This window comes from Thrips palmi, unplaced genomic scaffold (assembly GCF_012932325.1).
Source record: "Thrips palmi isolate BJ-2018 unplaced genomic scaffold, TpBJ-2018v1 HiC_scaffold_1, whole genome shotgun sequence".
Taxonomy (NCBI): domain Eukaryota; kingdom Metazoa; phylum Arthropoda; class Insecta; order Thysanoptera; family Thripidae; genus Thrips; species Thrips palmi.
This window is the reverse complement of record NW_023144620.1, coordinates 1,335,365-1,355,487: the sequence shown is the minus strand read 5'-3', so window position 1 is coordinate 1,355,487 and position 20,123 is coordinate 1,335,365. Positions and strand designations below refer to the sequence as shown.

The 20,123-nt window shown below is 41.9% G+C and overlaps 2 protein-coding genes across 2 annotated transcripts; both read left to right on the top strand.

Annotated features, from left to right (window-relative positions):
- Positions 1–857: 857 nt before the first annotated feature.
- Positions 858–3,348, top strand: LOC117642963. The gene is made up of 4 exons (XM_034381603.1): positions 858–872; positions 1,035–1,205; positions 2,517–2,681; positions 3,268–3,348. Exons 1-4 carry the CDS (start codon positions 858–860, stop codon positions 3,346–3,348), a joined length of 432 nt encoding a protein of 143 aa, XP_034237494.1.
- An 8,815-nt stretch (positions 3,349–12,163) lies between these two features.
- On the top strand, positions 12,164–19,451 carry LOC117639712. Its single transcript, XM_034375591.1, has 3 exons — positions 12,164–12,257; positions 13,251–13,415; positions 19,263–19,451. The coding sequence occupies exons 1-3, from the start codon at positions 12,222–12,224 to the stop codon at positions 19,422–19,424; spliced, it is 363 nt and encodes a 120-aa protein (XP_034231482.1). The 5' UTR covers positions 12,164–12,221; the 3' UTR covers positions 19,425–19,451.
- Positions 19,452–20,123: the final 672 nt, after the last annotated feature.

Sequence of the window (20,123 nt, the reverse complement as noted above, 5' to 3'; positions counted from 1 at the left end):
AAAATTTTTTTGGGCTATCCTAAAGATGTATAGAAGAGATTTTAGTGACGGAATTTTCAATTTCAACTTCTGTCCTAAGATATGAATTTTCAAATTTTAACATAGAAAAAAAGTGATTTTTTTGCCTTTTTTTCAAACTTTTAGGTGTATGTAAACAAAAGTAGGGCTGATATCAAGATTCCGTCACTAAAATTTGTCGATAAGTCATCAATGAATAGAGTCCATGCAAGATGACTCATGTAGGTGTCGACCAGGAACGCAGGAAGTCTTTCTACGACAAAATTTTTTGTCGACTGAGCAAAGGTGTGGAGTTAAGCGTATAAGCCAACGACAACTGATCTCAATGTTATTTCTTCCTAAATGATGAAGTAACTACCCATATAGTTTAAAGGTGTTCAACCTGTTGAATCTGAAACCTTCTATGCACATTTTTATCTGTGAACTTTGAAAATACTATTTTTGGCAGTTTTGGCCATTTTTTCACCAGGGTCCCCCCTTAAGGTGCAATATGGCTGAGGCATTGCACGTATGGTGCGATATGGCGACGCATTGCACCACACGTGCAATACTCATAGCGTTTGGAATTTCAGTGGGGCAAGGATAATATTCTGCTTTCTCTGTCACATTAGGTGGATTGATATTTTATCTACCTTGTCAACGAGGAACACTCTCAAACTGTTATTGACTTTTTGTCCTTTGTCAAAGAGTATTTTACACGGCAGTAAAAAGCACTATTTCCTCAATATCTATGTAAGATTTCGTTCGTGATATTGACTTGAAGTCAATTTGCTATTGACAAACAGTCAATACACAATTGACTTCAAAAATAGTCTGTAATTGATGACAATTTTGTCTTCATGGTGAACAATATTGTACATGATTACAAAGAAAATACTACATATTATTGCTGTTTAAAAAACTACGTAAGCAAAGGACAAAAAGTCAAAAATGGTGAGAAAAAAATAAAAACGAGTCTGAAAGTGAACTTTCAGTTTTTAAGTGCTTAACACTGCATTACGGTTGTCAATTTCCAGGGCGATATTAACATTGCATCGTGGAGTGCTCGAGGTGGCTGGAAGGACAATGCGTATCTTTTCTCGGTCCCCAAGCTTTGTACGGCAGCCCGAACTATGGCCCCCTCTCTCTGGCGGAAGGGCATGGTGGCCCTGTTCAACGACCCCAATGCTGCCTGCCCGTTTCCTCCGGTATGTTTCCATCCGCGACGTCAAGCTTCGTCAAATGTGCAGTGCATTGGTTGCCAGCGAATGTCACGTGACACGCCAAAGGTTGAGGTACTATTTTGCACGTGGTGCTGCTTGATTTGAAACCCGTGTGACGTGAGAATACTGTAAGGTCCTACGGACAATATTGCTATGGAGGATTGCCACATGCTGTTATCAGAATTTTCCGTAGCTTTTTGCCACAGTGCATACAACGAAAGGTGGTTTAAGGGGAGAAAGGCATGGAGAATCCAATGGTGATGTCCATTTTAAGGGGGGACCCTGGTGAAAAAATCGCCAAAATTCCAAAAAATAGTATTTTCAAAGTTCATAGATAAAAATGTGCATAGAAGGTTTCAGATTCAACAGGTTGAACCCCTTTAAGCTAAGTGGGTAGTTTCTTTATCATTTCGAAGGAAATAACATTGAGATCAGTTGTCGTTGGCTTCTACGCTCAACTTCACAGCTTTGCTCAGTCGACAAAAAATTTTGTCGTAGAAAGACTTCCTGCGTTCCTGGTTGACACCTACATGAGTCGTCTTGCATGGACTCTATTCAATGGTGACTTTTCGACAAATTTTAGTGACGGAATCTTGATATCAGCTCTACTTTTTTTAAAATACACCTAAAAGTTTGAAAAAAGGGAAAAAAATCACTTTTTTTTAAATGTTGAAATTTGAAAACTCATATCTCAGGACAGAAGTTGAATTTGAAAATTCCGTCACTAAAATCTCTCCTATACATCTTTAGGATAACCCAAAAAAATTTTCAAGACTTTCCGTCCCAATGAAAGACGCAGGAAGATTTTTCCCCAACGCTCCAAAAAACACTTAAAAGCCACTTTTCTCAGAGACCGTTCAACATTTTGGATTGAATTTTATTTTGGGAACTCACCATAATGAACCTCATAACTAAGCAAAGTTTCAACTTCCTGGGATTATTTTGAAGCCTACTTGAAAGTTTCACCAGGGTCCCCCCTTAATGTCAATAAGGTGACCTTAAGGAGGCTGAAGAGGCACGAAAAAAGGCAAATTTCACTTCACCAGAACAAAGGAGAACGTTGATTGCTCACAGTTCCTGTAATAATTGACCTATATTGCTGAAATTTTGTGTGTGGCGGGGGGGGGGATAATCTTTGAGCTCTTGAGCCCAAATTGAGCGGAGTTGGGCATGCCGATTGGTTCTTGTTTGCCCCTCAGTCGTGCCATCATTGCTTTGTTCACTGCCACTTTGTTTTCTCCACCCTCATCGTTCTCACTGTCACTTTGGCATACTAACATGAACTTAATTTTGCAGGGATCATACTCCTTCCGCAACATGTCCACCAACTTCGACATAAAAGCGGTGCCGTCGTTCTTCTACGGCAAATGGCGCGCAACCGGAAAGCTTTTTCGGACTTCGACGCGGGTGCTGCTGGCGTGTGCTAGAGCTTTTGGGTCCACTGTGCCTAAACTGCACCAAGTAAACTGTTCGGTACCGGTTGGTCCGCATCGCATCGAGTCCCAGGATTGATAAAAGAAGCCGAGGCTTCTGCTGGTCAAATGATGTTTTCCGGGCCATACGCCGTATGGCCTATAATCGGACTCAGCGAGTGCGTATGGCCTTTAAAAATTCCCAGGCCATACGGTCGATCCTATACGCAGCCGTCAAACTAAATGTTTAGGTAGAATTTTGTGCGTGCAACCCACACGATTTTGTGCATACGTGGAATTTGCATAATATCATGCGTGAAAATGCACGAATTTATGCAAATTCACGCACAATTTTATGCACGACGGTACGCAGGTTTAAAATAATGCATCACCACGTACAAAATTGTACATAAACATTTAGTGTGTACACCTTGAAAATCCCCAAGATCCCCCGCCAGATCCTGCCGATCAGGAGTCTGGATATTGAGCCTTATGTCCAATCATGCATTCTGCAACACAAACTATAGTTCAAATTAACGGAACAAATGTGTCCTCTTTGCTTTTTCACAACAGTTACGTGGTGCCTGGCATACGATCATGTTTGATCTAGCCCTTAATGGTAATGGCAATTGAAGGCAGGCAACCCTCAACACCGTATGGCCTTTAATGTTCTTAGGAAAACACCACTCAAATCTCGATTGGATATCCAGGTTTAGTTGAATGTACTATGAGCTGAGCGCGGCGTATTATCGTAAAAACAACCTTAAACTCAACTTTTAAAAGTTGATAACACCTATTTTGTGCTGTCAGACTGAATTCTTGTGGCATTTGTGACTTTTATAAACTTGTTAGGAGGATGAATAATGTATCTTGTCTGGCGTGCATTCTTATTATGAATATGCTAAGGAAATAGTACTTTTTATTGCTGTGTAAAATACTCTTTATCAAATAAAAGGACAAAACGAGGGGTCCTATTCAAAAGATCTTATCTGGGCGTTCCCCCCAAGACAATCTTATCATAAACGCAGGTGAATTTCACATACTTTGATCATTTGATACAGCTACATATCCAAATAATTTGTGAGTATGTTCAAGTATATGTAAAGATGGAAGATCAAAGAAACCAAAAGTGCATGAAGAAATATGTTTCGCTTACCGTCGTATTTGTTCTGACTGATCAAAATAAGTGAAATTTGCAGGCGTTTAAGATAAGATTGTCTTGGGGGGAACGTCCAGATAAGATCTTTTGAATAGGACCCCTCGAAAAAGTAAATGACAGTCTGAGAGTGTACAACGAGGATTGCAAACCACAACGCCCAGCACCCGTCATGCCGGTTCCATTGTATTTTGTACAACAACTGGTGATAGTAGGGTATTACCGAAACAACAATTTTTATCCAAACTTAACCAAACTCTGGATTTCGTACTTATTTGACCTCGCGGACAATCTGAGATGTGGAAAACGGTGATTCGAGGACTTAAAAAAAAAAACGCGAAAAGGTTAGGCTTTTCCACTGTTTATACGCACGACAGCACTAGCAGACTTTCGCGGCGCGCCTCCACCAGCGCCATCTCAAGGTAAGGTTATGTACTACGTCCGGAAACGCCCATGCCCAAGCCCCGAAAACAACAACAAGAGTCAAATAGGGAAGAACTCACTCCACCATGTTGCTGACAGAGTGCCGGTTGGTGAAAGACGTTTACATTTTCTTCATGCAAGGAGAAAAAGAAATTGTTGAGAACTTACAGAAAGAGGGCTTTTTGCAAACCCCTGAAGCGTTGCAAAAAGGCTCGACGCAGAACTAAGCAGACCTCGTATAGGAACACAGACTATAAAGGGAACTACGCAGCGTACTGCTGAAAGTGCAAAAAATTCAGCAGTTTATGTGAAGGCACCTTTTTTGAAGGGACTCACTTGTCTTTTGAGGACACTTTCATTGCACTATGGTTTTGGGTCTGCCATGTGAGCTCGAACGATGTCAGCAAGGTAGCAGGCATCAGCAGAGAAGCAGTAGTCGAATACCATCGATACTTCAGGTACTAGCAAATTAGAAGTTAATGCATGCTAATACATAAATACACAAATAGCCTAATAGTTTTTGCTTCTTGTAATACGGATATTGCCTCTTGGAAGATTCTGGACATGCCTCATCAACAACTTGGAGGTGAAGGTGTGATCGTACAGATCGATGAAAGTGTTACCAAGAGGAAATACAACAGAGGGAGAGGCGTGAGGAAGACTATTAAAGAAAAATGGGTGCTAGGGATTTATGATTCCAAGGAAAAGATTGGTGGGCCGTTGGTCTCAAGTCCGTTTTACCTACGGTAGGCCAGCCCGCCTAGTACACGCGCTGCGTGGGTTGCCTACCGGGAGCCCTGCAGGCGCTCCGACCAAGAAAATTGTTGGTTTTCCGTTCACCGGTGCCTGTAAAGAAGGTTTTTAGTGAGTTTTGATCTCAGTGGGCACTGATAACCACTATGCCAACTCCTATTACGGCCCGATCTGGGACCCTTCCGTCGCGGGCTGTTCAGGACCGCACAGAAACAAGGTTTTAAGGCGGTCTAAGCGCACCTGCCTAAAAACCCACAGTGAATCCCGTTAATTTTTTTGCCGGGATTTACTGTAGTTCAGAACACAGGATTTACTGTGCCTGGCTACAGTATTTACTGTACCTGGTACAGTAAATCCTGTACTCTGAACTACAGTGACAGCTGTACTAATCACTACAGGATTTACTGTGATTTTTTCCCTCAGTGCGTGCACATGTACCACCATAGTACTTCTCAGGCCTCTCAAATACGGCCGAATATTTTCAGGGGTTGTTAAGGGATGCTAAGGGAAGGTTTGTGCGAAGTTTAAAAAACAAACATTTAAAAAATGCGAAATTGGTAGTTTGGGTCAAGAAAGTTAATTAAAAGTTAAAAATAACATGAAAATAAATTTTGACCTGATGGGCATGTTGTATACGTCATTAGAAGTGGAATTTCACCCTCTTTCGCGCAAGGAAAACATCTCCGAAAACGTAACCAAACAAAAAAGAGTAAAATTGTGACAAATGTATAAATAATTCTTATTGAAAACGATTTATCTAAAGATCAAATAAGTTCATCAGATATGTTTCATACAACCTGCGTCATAGCACGAAGTCAGTGGCCAGATGATACTAATCTTCGCTTAATTGTGCGAGCGGATGTTATCACCATTTCACTCGCTTACCTGTCCTAGTGGGCAACGCATTCAGAGCAACACAATGGCTTAGTTTTGGGGCCTTGTTTTGGCCGTTCCCGATGGCTCTACCTGCTCCGCCACAGAGCGCCGGTCTCCATTGACCCTAACTTGGTACCCGGGCGGCTGACCACGAGACCCCACATTTAGAAAGTTCACGAGGAAGTAATTGCACTGCAGAGATTTTCAACGCAGACTACACTGATAATGAAAAAGTCATGATCAATACCCAATTTTGGGCGAGGTATACTTTATCACCTAAATTTGGGCGAGGAATGTTTCCTCGCCCAAATTCGGGCGAGGAAGGCTTCCTCTCCCAAAATGAGGTGAGGAAGGGTGCATCAGCTACCTATATGGCCCCGTAGTATTATGACCCAAATTTGGGTGAGGAAACCTTCCTCACCCAAAGTGGGCGAGGAAACCTTCCTCACCCAAATTTGGGTGATAAAGAATTCGTCGCCAAAAATTTTGGTCATGATCATGACTTCCATTCTCAGTGTACGAGCAAATTCATCGAACATCTCGTCGATCCCCTCTTTTATACCCGTACAGCGGTAACCTTTCGCCCAAAGATACTTCTCAATTCATCGTTGGAAAAGGGAAACTTCACTGTTAGGTATTCTCAAGCCATGTGACGACACAGCCGATAAAATGTGAATTTAGTCACGTTCGTTAGAATACGATGTGGCATTCGTTGAAACGGGAGACACGCACCCTTAAAACCTTACGAAGTATTTGGAGCATACATAAGTACAAACTAATTAACTTTGTTATACGAAGATATAGTTCGTAAATTGCGAAGTATTTTCTTTGTAAGCTTATGTATGCTCAAAATACTTTGTTATAACAAACTGCTTTCCTTTTTAAGGCCAGCGACCTCCCCCTCCCCTACAGCTTAACACATCCACGACCGGACTCATCGTTTTGGGCAAACTTCCGCTCAGGACCGGATTCTGCTTTGACCAAACCAAGTATCTCCCAGACCGCGACTGGATATAAGTACGAATCATGCAACAATAGACCAACCAGCAAAAGAAACAAGGAGCAAGGAACATCAATTGAGTAATACCGATTGAGATTGATATTAAAGAAGGCAGACTCGTTCTTTAACATGGCTCATTATCAATGAACAGCTAGGTGTCGAGTTGGTGTAAATACTGACCAGGAAAGAGGTGCACGAAAGAGGTGCTTCGGCTGCACTAGAAAGTGAGGTTATAACCTTTGAAGACAGTACTGCCTCACACTTAGATCGGCAGTGCGTGAAAAGAAAAAAAAACATCCTGGTGCCACGTCTGAAAGTGAATTTCAAATCGATTTTTTTTTTTCAGATTTTACCAACGCACTTAAGAAACCTCGAGGTTTGTCGAATGATGGTGATGAGAGCTTTCAGAATTGCACAAAGAGAGTGTGTATTTACCATCTTTAAGTTTAAGGGGGCACACCAGTGAAAATCGTCAAATTTTTGCCTTCTCTTTTATTTCATCTTAATTTCCTGCTATTCATCCCGAGTCGAATGCCGCAAACCCCACCCCCAAATTCCGATTACTTTGGCTTGTGCACATTTTTAAAGTTGCTAAAAAGGTAATTATTTTTGCATATATTTGACCAATTGTTAACGTTCAGGTTTTTCACTTGAACTTCAATTACAAAACCCTTGAACCACCCAAACGCAGTTGAAAAGAGGAACATTTTGGCGCAAACTGAACTAAAATACATCAAAAGACGCATTTATAATCCGAAAAAAAAAGTCAAATCAATGTTTCCACTTAAAGGGCTTTTTCTCAAAACACCTTTTTTGTACCTTTGTGCCACTCTCACGGGCGCAAAAATTAAGATAATTTCATGCGGTTTGCGGCAAAATGTTCTTTACACTTGCGTCTATGGTCTGAACCTCCGAAATGGCCATCCCATAAATAGGACGTGAGCTGCAGCCATGAAAGCGCGAAAAAAATGGTTAAAAAATTTGTTTCTATTTTTGCCTTCTGAAAAAAACAAATTCAAAATCATTCTTTTTGCATGCCCGTGGTTCAGACCATAGCCACATGTGTCCTGTTGGGAAATTTTCAAATCCCGTGCGCCAAGCTCAATCCAGAGAGGCGGAATCGTGGCAGGAGTGAAGCAAGGTCGTTGAAAAATGAAGTGCACTGGCGCTTCATCTTGCCATCGCCACCTCGCTCTCCCATAAGGTAAAAAATCAATTGTGGGTCATATTTTTGAAAATTCCAAATTAAGGCCTTTAATTCTGACCTGGTGACAAAAGTGCATGTGCGGCCTTTAACTATGGTCTTTGGACTAAGTTTTGCAGCATAGTAGCCCTGTCTGTCATCCTTATTTACTAAGCTGTGGCTGTTTTAAAAATAGTCTGTTTTGGCCCACAATTGATTTTTGGAACCAGTTGTGGGTCAGCATTGTAGGAAGCTCAAATTTGGACATGATTTGCTTAAATGCGAGAGAAATTCACTTCTGAATTTGTTTTTCGGAATCGTGAAAACTGCAGGATATGTAGGACAATGAATCAATTGTGGGTCACATCAATTGTGGGCCATTTCGTCTTTTTGCTTGTAAATTGACCACTTTTGCAAGATATTTTCTTATTTTCATTAATTAAAGGTCCCTGGTTCTCAATAAACCAAGCAGACACGTTTTTCACTCAAAAAGGAAAAATACATAAACAGGCTAATTTCACTGTGAGACAGATGTGAGTTAAACGTCCTGGATTAGGGACGAAACTTTTATAGTGCATATTGTAGGGCCGCCGGTGTGGTAGACAATCCAACACCACACCCTGTCATCATGAGGTATTGCTATTGTTTTTTTTCTATTTCAGTCAGAATATATAGTCTTTAGGGATTGATTTGACTCCTTATAACAGGGCCGGACTGGCCTCGGGTGCCTAGCCCGCAGTTGGAGAGCGGTTCCCTTCCGGGAGCTATGTAAGCCCCGAAATGCCTCCCCCCCCCCTCCCCAACAAAAAAGCCTGATGGGAGACTGGAAGTAAGAGCTAGCGCTGTCATTCGGGGCTGTAGCTTAACATAACCTTCATATCGTAATACTAAATGTGACAGAGCAGAAAAATGGAATTTACTGGGATACATCGGTCATTCAGAAGCGCAGCAAACAAAAAATAGCAGAAAAACTACCGGAAAATTTGTTTAAAATAATGGATCTGACATGGAAGCGAACGCTTCTTTGCCATCACCCGCGCACCATGACTTCGAATGATTTCGGCTGTACTATGGTAAATTTATGTTCCCTGATCTACTATGAACCTAAATCAGCAAGGGCGTCCCGTTTTATCTCGTAATAGCTTCACGGTGGCAATTTGAAAAACATACGATTTATCGCCTCGTTGGATGGGCGCCATTTTCTCGACATTTTGAAGGGCCTTCCTTTGAAGCCTAATAGGAGCCGTTACAGTCGTCGCTCGGACATACACGCTATTTGGGAAGACAAAGAAAGGTTGAAGGAAGGTCTACCGCGAAATTCAAATCGATTCAATCTCCGTCGGGTCTGCGGTGACCCGTCGAAAAAAATGACCCACAATTGATTCGTGACCCACAATTGATTTTTTACCTTACTGATTTTCCTTTTCTTTGACATAGGGTCAGGGCGGGGAAAAACTGGACAGGGGAAGAACTGGACGGCCCACATTTTACTTCAAATGCCGTATGTACTGGCCTGACAACTGTCGTGTAATGAACCGCTGATGCCACCGAACAACTTTTGATAGTTGTTATTCCTGTGCCTACGGTATTTGAAGTAAAATATGGGGTGTCCAGTTCTTCCCCTGTCCAGTTCTTCCCCGCCCTGACCCTAATTTTGAGCCAAGAATAAAATATCAATCGAATACATCGGGTACTTTTCTCAGAATGATCGTTTTTCAAAACCTCAGCATTTTCACTGGTGTGCCTCCGGTATTACGCTTTACGGGGGTATTACACGTGTATTACGGCTCTAAAATGCCAAAATTTGGTGCATTTGACCCAAAAAGGGTACTACGTTCTCGTGTATTGTGGGTAATATACGGTTTTTGTGCACCGGGTATTAAGCGAGAGTCTACCCCCTCGAGTTTAAGTGAATTAAATCACAAATTACTATGTTGATTTGTAGCTGTATCAAATGATCAAACTGAGTGAAATTTGCCTGTGTTTTAGGTAAGACTCTTCGGGAAGGGGGGGGGGGGAGATTTATAGATAAGATATATTGAATACTGGGACCCGTCGAATACTCGTTTATGCACACGACCGAACAGCGACCATAGGGACGAGTATAAAAATTGCGGGAACCCCGTGGCGAGAGCCATGTCATTCACGGGCACGAGATTCCCGCGTGGACGCCAACGACATGGGATGCGGTACACGGCGACACGGTTTAGCACGCAATATGGTCCAAAATCAGTTTCCCGTTCACAAAACGGTAAACTTTCGTTTTAGAATTATATTGTATAGTATAGAATCAGTGATGAGCCGTAAACATCAATGGTTATTTTCAAACTTTGACAAAACTTTCCACTCTAGAACGACTGAATTTTCACAGGGCATTGCTACAGTTTCGCTAATAAAATATAGCAAAATCTTGACATATTTTTTCTTTTTTTTGCGAAATCTTTTCAGTGTTATTAAGAGAAATGATTTTCACACGGTTTTTGACCAACATTGTTCTCCCCGAGGGGGTAAGGACTGGTGAATTTCGTGTCAGCCGGATTACGGAATACCCCGGATTACCCCCGGATTACAGCAAAAATTCCTGGATTACCTTTGGATTTAGCAGGATAACCCTGGATTACCTCAAAATTGCCAATTTGCTGTCAGCCGGATTCCCGAAGTCGTTACCACCTCGGTTCTCCCTCAACATCGGGTCCTCCTTGCGAATTCGTCGGAACCCCTGGGAACGGCGACAAGACACAAGACTTCTGACATCGGCGAATAGTCCTTTGTCTGGGAGGCGATACTGCGGCCGTATTACGGCCCTCAGACGCACAATGAAACGAAACTGAACGTTTGTGGAACGATCGTTTCACTGCAGATCCAAGCGAAGGACAAGTCGACTCTCGTAGGCGTTAGACCAGTTCGTCCTGCGCAAGAGTCCACCGGTTGTGTCCGACACTTCGAAGTGTGGACCACACAGTGGCCAACGCTTTCAAGTGTCGACCACACAGTGTCCGACACTACCATTTTTTGATAAGACTGCGTATTTTGGAGCTCTCATACTTTTGACGCGCTAAAACCGCCTGCTCGCTATAACCAAACATAACACATGATTGCCTTAAAATACTAACTAAACGCCGTTTCCTTTTTTAAAGATACGAATAAATAACAGAGCATCTTTTCTTTTGATCGTTTGATTTCAGTTTACATAGCTTTAAGTAAAGACGGAAAACAATGAAGAAATGTTTCAAAACCCTCGCTATAAATGCGTTTATAATCTTTGCGGCTAGCCTGTCCAAAAGTGTCCATGGAAAGGCAATTAACAACTATGCGGTAAGGCTGACTGGGTACACTCTCATTCCAGGAACATGACATCACGTTGAAACAAACGTGACGAAGTGTCACGTTCCTTTGAATGTGAACAAGCTTAGGTTCGGTCGATTCACATCCAAACGAATGTGACGTTTTGTCACGTTCGTTGAACGTGATGTCCGTTCCTAAATTGAGAGTGCATATTTCACTCAAAACAAACGTGGCTTTAAAGGTGCACAATGGTCCAGAAGACCGGTGGCGGCGGTCAAAACTCCGAGCTTTGAGCTCCAGGAGTCGCTCAGTAGGACTCGAGCCGAGAGGGCAACCACTCCAATCTTTTTTGTACACAGCATTCTTCAAAGGTAGGGATTTTGTCGAGATTTCGCAAGATTTTGCAGCATTTTGCGTCAAAATTATGCCAGATTTCCTGAGATTTTGGTGAGATTTCGCGAGATTTCACCAGATTTCGATGGGATTTCCTGAGACTTCACCAGATTTCGAAGGGATTTCGCGAGATTATTCGCGCGAATTCGCGCAAGATTTCACAGTTCACACAGGATTTCGCGAGTGGTTGCCCCCTCGACTCGAACCGAACGCGTGATCCCGCCACTGGATTCCTCGTTCGGATGGCGATCCATTGCTGGGGTCATACATTCGGTTTGAGTCCCGTTCAGCTACTCTGGAGCTCAAAACGCCTCTGGGATCTGGGCCGCCGGTGCCGCTCTTCAGGCCTACTGCGCAGAGGTTGTAACAGATCAGCGCTTTCAATTTGATTTAGGGACCTTGGAGCGCTGTCATCAAGAGGTTCATTGACTGCGAGGGAAAATATAACATCTCTTGGAGTCTCAAAATCTCCCACCACAATCCGGCAAAGCCATCGGACCCGCAGCGCATTCGAGGTTGGATGAACCTCACTTCACCTGTAACCGACAACACATGGGTACGCCAAAGAACTTACTACGCCAAAGAACTTACAGTACACACCAAATGTTTAAGTACAAATTTGCACGTGGTGATGCATAATTTTAGATCTGCGTACCGTCGTGCATAAAATTGTGCGTGAATTTGCATAAATTCATGCATTTTCACGCATGATAGTATGCATATTTAACGTATGCACAAAATTTAAACCATCACCTGAACAAAGAGAGCAAAAATGCATTCTTCACTATCCACACTTAAATCTCTGCAAAGAACTACTCTTTGTAATGCTCTTTGTAAAGCCGCCGTTTTCTTAGTATTACAGTTCTTTGTAGAAATTTCTCTGTCTCAGGAAACCACGAAAAAAAAAGTTTGCAACCAATTAAAAAATGGGGGAAAGGTGAATCCCTATTTCTTCAGCTCAGTTTTCATAAAACTGTAGGAAACCTTTAGGATATAACTCAAAGGAGCTCGAAGGAGATTATCCCTTCTTTGGCCATTTCAGACTGAAATAATGCTTTGGCGAAGCCCTCTTTAACATATCTGAGAAAAGACGTGCATTTTACCTCCTATCAGGACCCGAGTAATGCTCCCGAAGAACATTTGTCCAAGCCCAGAGAAAATCTCTCCGAAAAAAAGACAAAAAATGAATGGAGTCCCATGAACGTGATTATACAGTTTTTCTCCATAAAATTTCGGAGCTAATTTCTTACAGTTCGGCGGATGTGCATTCCTTAACCTAAAAAAAACCTTCTGTACCTGGGTAAAATAAACTGTTTCACTGCACGTGTTGATGTATTTTAAGACTGTCTTATAAGCCTGGGTACGAAACAAATTGATACGCAGCTGGTCCTTTTGGTAAGTTTTAGTTTTATTGGTAGTTGGTCACGGTGAAAACATAAAATAAACTGCACAAAGTGCAGGTGTAGCCTCATATTTGTTAACCCAGAACATGAATTAAATTAACCTCGTGACTTCCCTAAACTGTTTCTTTTTCTTGTTTTGACCTCAGGTGAATATAATTTTGGACGCTCGGAACAACAACATGTGGAAGGAAAACGCCTTCGTCTTTAAGTTCGACGATCATGGGTGTTCGATTGCCAAGAGGTATGCGGAAAACCTCATGAAAGTTTTTTTCCCCGGAGTCAAACTATCTACGCCATGCGTCGTACCCGCGGTAAGGGAGAGGCTTTCAGCGCGGGGAACTCGGGTGGAGCTAGATGTAGCTGTCGAGGGCGGGTAGAATTTGAAGCAATCCAGGGATCACTGGTAAAACAAAGGCATAAAAATTACGCTCTTTAGGGTATACTCTTTTACGCCCTAAAGGGCGTAAATCGTTTCTTGCCCTTGGAAGGCGTGAATGATATAGGAATTAAGGGGTTCATCACTCCAAAATGATAAAAAATCGCAACTTTTTTTTATAAGTTTATACTACAGACCATTCTTTTCTGCGTCGAATGGCGAAAACCACATTCCAAAAATCAAAAAATTGCAGTTTTGGGAGGTTGTGGGCCGCAAACATGCTTAGGGGAAAAGCCCAGTTTCCATAACTTTGATCGCGTTTTTCTCGGAACATGAAATTCCAAACGGTTGCAGGCCTCTAGGGCGCAGTTTTTGAGCTACAGCGGGGAGATTTAGCATGGAAGCTTCTACAACATGCCGCTATGGTGGGTAGCAAAATAATTTGCATTGGTAAATTTTTTTTATCGTTCAAAATTGAACAATTTTGACCCAAAAAATTGAACAATTTTTTTGGCATGTAAGAAATACCACTTAAAATGATTTTTTAAATGTGATTGAGGTACCCACCATAGCCAGACATCTCAGGAAGGCTGTCACCAAATTTAGTTGTTCTAGGTCAAACCGTTTGGCGTCCAGCGCTGCAACCGTGCGAAATGGTCTAACCTAACACTCAAAAATGCGTTTTCAACGAAAGCGCTGTACTGTCCCGGCTGATTGACTTAGTGTGGTTTTATACTTTATCTGTCAAACTATGAACAATTTTTCTCTTTCCGTTTGGTTTTTATGACGATTTTACAAAAGCACTGTTTTCGGAGTGATGTCCCCCCTTAAAGCAAAATTTTAATGCCCTTCCAAAAAGCATTAACGATTCGCGCCGCTCGCCTTTGTTTCACCAGGGATCCATGGCCTTTCGCCCCTTGTCCACATGTCCCTACGACAATTCTTAATTTCCCAAGGTCCCGATGGGACCTGCTTGGACTCCACCCAGAGGCACGTGGAATGCAAACGTAATCGTCCACATGGTACACACTTCCAAATGCATGCTTGGCGCCGTTTAACTCAATGCTAAGCTTAAACATTCGCATGTGTAGGGGTAGGTTGGGTAAGAAAAGTACACTCGAGCCTCGGGTAAGAAAAGAACACCTGCTACATCTCCGAACTGAAACTACACTGAACCATCACGTAAGTGGTTTAAGAAAGATTGGTCATCCCGCTGACAAAAAATAAATAAAGCCCAGTTCTACATATAATATTTAGAATCAGACTGCATGTTTGAAAAAAACACTTAAAATGACTGAAAATCTTTTTCAAACTGTTTGTACTTTGAAGTACAGCTTTCTGCAGAATCAGCCGACAGTCCAATGTACGGTACCACCTTATAGCTTAGATCATCGTCTTTGAAACACAGTGCCGTTCGGTGCTCTTAGGCTTCAACACAAATTTTTTTAAGTGTAAAAATGAAACGGGTAAGAAAAGTACAGTCCGCTGGGGAAGAAAAGCACAGGCATTGGGGAAGAAAAGAACACCCTGTAAAAAACTTTAAGCGCGATGAATATTGATCACGGAAACAGTTTGGATTAGTGGAGACAAGCAAAATGTCAACACATGTTATGGAATTAGACTCGAAATAAACAAGTTATTGGGCATTTACGTGAAAAGGGGAAGAAAAGTACAAAAATGCTGTTGCCACCTATCTCTGAGAAGAGGCTTCCTGGACCTTTTGGTATGAGACCATGTAGAATCAGAACCACTGACCGATTTTGACGAAACTTGAACTAATGGCAAGTGAAAACTCTCCACTTTAGGGGTAAAACTGCATTGAGCCAAGATTGGCGGCCTTCTGGTTCGAAATCGCAATTCTTTTCAATGTTCTTTTCTTTCCCGGTGGTGTACTTTTCTTACCCTTTTCGAGAAGTACCGAAATCACATATATTTTGGCATGTTGTGCGTAATGTGGGGAACTACAATCAATGAAAAGTGATCCATTTCATCAGGAAAGGACTGGATTGTAAGTTCACGAGAGCAGAATAGTTTAATCCTCATTTGGAACTTCTGTACAGAGCAAAGTACGCGTTTTGTACTTTTCTTCCCCAACCTACCCCTATACACTCAAAAGACCTTGCAAAGTATTCTCCGGCATTGTATTGCAAACTTTCTAACAAACTACTTCCTTTGCAACTTGCAAAGAAAATGCTTTGCAACGTTACAAACCAATGCTTAGCAACGTTGCAAACTTTTTTCTTCTTAACTTACGAACTATTTCTTTGCAATGCGAAGAAAAAAGTTCGCAAGGGAGTATGTAATACAATGCCGAAGAATACTTTGTACTGCAAAGTACTTTTCTTTGCAAGCTTTTCTGAGTGTACTTGCCAAGCATGCGATGGCAAGTGCGTACTAAGGAGATATGTTTGTAGTGCATGGTTGAAGGGTGACTCCTATCCTAATGGAATAATCCTAACTGCCAGAGCAGATTCAGGACAGTCCTTACCGTCGGAGCACATCCAAGACAATCCTTAGTGTCAATGTCGATTCAGAACTCTCCTAAAACTGCACATAACATGGAAAGTGCTATTTTCTTTAAGTCCATAACGCTCACATACTTCATTAAAATACTTGCCGACAGGACTTGTTAAGGGGGGACCCTCGTGAAACTTTCAAGTGGGCTTAAAAATAATCCTAGAAAGTTGAAACTTTGCTTATTGGGTTCATTATGGTGAGTTCCCAAAACAAAATTCAATCCAAAATGTTGAACGGTCTCTGAGAAAAGTGGCTTTTTAGTGTTTTTTAGAGCGTTGGGGAAAAATCTTCCCGCGTCTTTCATTAGAACGGAAAGTCTTGAAAAAATTTTTGGGTTATCCTAAAGATGTATAGAAGAGATTTTAGTGATGGAATTTTCAATTTCAACTTCTGTCCTGAGATGTGGATTTTCAAATTTTAACATTTTAACATAGAGAAATCGCGATTCACTGATTCGCAGTTAAAATAGTTGGTGAACAAATTCAGGTAGGGTCAGTTGGGGTAATAATGGGACACTGGAAACTTGGGGAAAAATGGGACACTTTCTAAAGTTGACGAGTTTTGGCATTTTAAAACGTCCTACAATGACATGTTTGTGCTTAAAATGTTCATTGAGGTGTCTAGTATTCCATTTTTCATTCGGCGGGACAATGACTGCTCATAGAAATGAGAATTAAGAAATCAAGCAAAACATGGCAATTATGGGTTTTCTAAAGGTTGGAAAAATTTGCCGCAGAGGTCATCTAATTAGAACACTACAGAACCCCCCATAAACAGAAAAGTTAAGTATTATAGTGTGTTGGAAAGCTAAAAGAACGAGGATTTCGATCCACCAACTCATTTTGACATCAATGCATTCGTTAACTTGCAATTGTAGAATTTTTCTGTGGGGTAAAAATGGGACACCACTTTGGGGAAAAATGGGACACTCCTGGGGTAAAAATGGGACACTTGGTTAATGGTAAATTGTGGCCTTTGGGGAGAAAATTTTCAAAGTTGTTTGAATTGACATCTCTGAACGGAAATAGATAGGCCTCGACAATACAAACAAAAAATGTCAACACATGCTATGGGTTTGGACGGATATTTAAAAAGTTAATGGGCTTTGAAATTAACAAATAGTCGCAAAAGGTCAAATTGCACCCAAGTTCTTTTGAAGCGCAATGCCTCTTCATTTTTCATCCGAACCGGTGGCATGTGATGACATTTATTGTTCCTCGTGTTGAGACGGATCGAATTTTATAAAGTGGTGTCTATTTGGAAAACTTTGAGGCCTGTTTTACCTCTGCTAAGCCCTTGTCCCATTTTTACCCCAGCGTGTCCCATTATTACCCCAAACTTACAAGTCCGAATTTTCACAGTTTATTTTACACAACTGCAAAATTAAATGACTTTTTGATCTTATTTTAACGCCAAATGGTGTGGAACAGAGTAGCCTATCCTTTAAAAGCATTAGAAACACTCCAACTCGCCATTGTTGAGTTGTGGAAACCTTATTATTCAAACTGTCCCATTATTACCCCAACTGACCCTACCTATGCAGTTAGGATGTAGTTCCAGATCCACAGTGGCAGTTTGGATTGTCGCTCGGAGAATTGGGATTGTCTTGGATCTACTCGACAATTAGGATTATTTTATTAGGAGGCGTCGTTTTGGCTTCACTGGATAAGCGTGTCACAGCACAGCGGGTTTTTTTCCTCGCCCATGCCCTCGGGCAGGAGATGCGCAAAGCAAGTCCGAAGCCTCAAGATAAATAACCAGCGTTTTTCTGACATCAGCGTTGGAAATTCACAAAAACAAATCGCCACCTCCTAACGAACGGCTATCACCAAAGAAAAGCTCAGGAGAACGGCAATCTGAGTAAGAGCTGCTGACAAAGGGCTGTTTTCTCCACCTCCGGAGCTTGTAAACTTACATATTAACGATCCATTGAGTCTGACCCATTTGAGCTTATCCAACAGATGTGTACGTTTATCAGAGCAGATTGACATTATGCTTCCTAGGGAAAAATAATTAAACTATGTCAACCCTTAAGTCTCTCCGAAAGTCAGTGAGCCGTTTGTCTGCGGCGTTCAAAGAGAGAGAGCTATTGGTCTGCAGCGCTCAAACGGAAAGCCGTTCGCCTGCACTGCCTTTGGAGCTAGCCGTGCGTTCCGAGGTGAGCGATTCTCACGTTTCGGGGTAGTTTTGGCGTCTCTGATTTTCCGAAAGTAAGAAATATACAATTAAGTTTTTCTGATTATTGGGGTCCTGGATGATACTAGAGTTATGGCAATGGTATTTATAGTAAAGACCTTGTAATACCTTCCTCAAAACATGAGCCATCCCATAAGGTATTCCCATACGTTTTAGTGGGTGTTTTGATCACGGAAATTACGTTATCACGGAAGTTACAAAGTGTGAAAATCGGCTTTAACGGCTGACTCGGGCTTGCTGTGGCTTAAAAGTCGTTCCAGGGTCAAATGATACTCCAAGCCCAAAATTTCAGCGGAAAATTTTTTCACCTAGTGCTGCTGCAACATTGGGTAAAGGGTGCCACGGAAGTTACAGGTAATTGTTGATACACGCCATTTTATCATGCTCTAGCCCGCTTTGAGACCGTGTACAGCATCTTAGATTTCCGCGACCCATGCAATTATATCCCTGGGACTCCACTTTGATGGGTTGTGTCATGGAAAGTTTAAAGTTTGGCTTGGGGAGAAGTCCAGAGCTGCCTTTTTGAAATTTGTGTAGTGAAATTGAATATACGGAGGACATTTTTCGTTGCAGCATAAGTACCTTTGAAAGAAGTCTGGCGCATTGGTATTCGGTTGAAATTAGCTCGAGACATGCCAAGCTTCGAATCCCCATCGACAGTTGGCAGCATTTTCGAACCACATCGCCACACTGGGGGCGGAAAGTTCGAGTATGTTCTCTTTGGACAGTTACGGAAGTTACATAGGGTATTCCAAGCGCTACGTAGACCAATCCAACGAACGTGAACTTTTCAAAATGTGTGCGTTTAGTAGGCAATGGCCCTCCCTAACATCAGAAACAAACCCAATGTCGATATCTGCGCTCGTTTGGGCACAGGAGTCAGAAGAAACGAAACTACCCCAAAACGTGAGAATCGCTCACAGTCAGGTGTTGAAATGCAGATGTGAAATCAGCGCAGATAGACGAAACGGGTCTTCGTCGCGTTCCCGAAAAGACGCATTTGGCGCCGGGCTCTAACCTGGACCTCAACCAACATGCAATCAGTATTGTCAACCTTTCCTTTTTGCAGAAAAGTTACGAAATAAGTGACACGCCCCTACACTTTGCTATCACAGGCGTGCCCGTGATGGTCTATGGTCACTACCGTTACCGATTGTATATGGGTTACGAACGAAAACCAGCAGAAGTCTGCGTGAGCGCAGAGGGTCACATCATCCCGAAGACATGGTAGCGCGTGAAGGGGCACCTCAGCCATCGTACAAGCCCACATCAATGCGGTTACGTGTCAGTTTCCGTGCGCTGGCAGATTTTTTTAAGTTGTAAAATAAACGTACCCACGAAATCCAAAGGAAGCTACAGCCATATTCATTCCAAACAAAGAGACCTGTTTAATGCAGTTAAATAACAATAGTACTGGTTTGTGTCTGAATCGAGGGGCAAACAACTTGAATTTAGGTGTACATTTTCCGTGAAATAACGTTGAAATAACGCCAAAATAAGCGTGAAATAGCGTGGAATAACGGTGAAATAGCGCGAAATAACACGAAATAACGTTGAAATACCCTTGAAATAACGTTGGAATAACAATGAAATAACGTGAATTTGAAATAACGGTGGACAAATTTTGACGAAGTTGTTTGCCCCTAGGTCTGAACGGGAAATCCATCCAGAAACAACACTTTGGTTCACAACTTCCTTGTCAAGTAACAATAATGTAATCGTGATTCAAAACAGTGTTGTCGTTGAACACACTCTAAAAAAAGTTACAGAATTTTGTATCATTTTTGATGCAGGATTTTGTATCACCTGCATTGGTTACAAATATTTGTATAAGTGATACAGAATTTTGTAACAGATGTGCCGGTTACAGAAAAATGAATCATTTTGGAGCTTGATAAAGAAGTTTGTTACATGAAGGTTATTACAATAT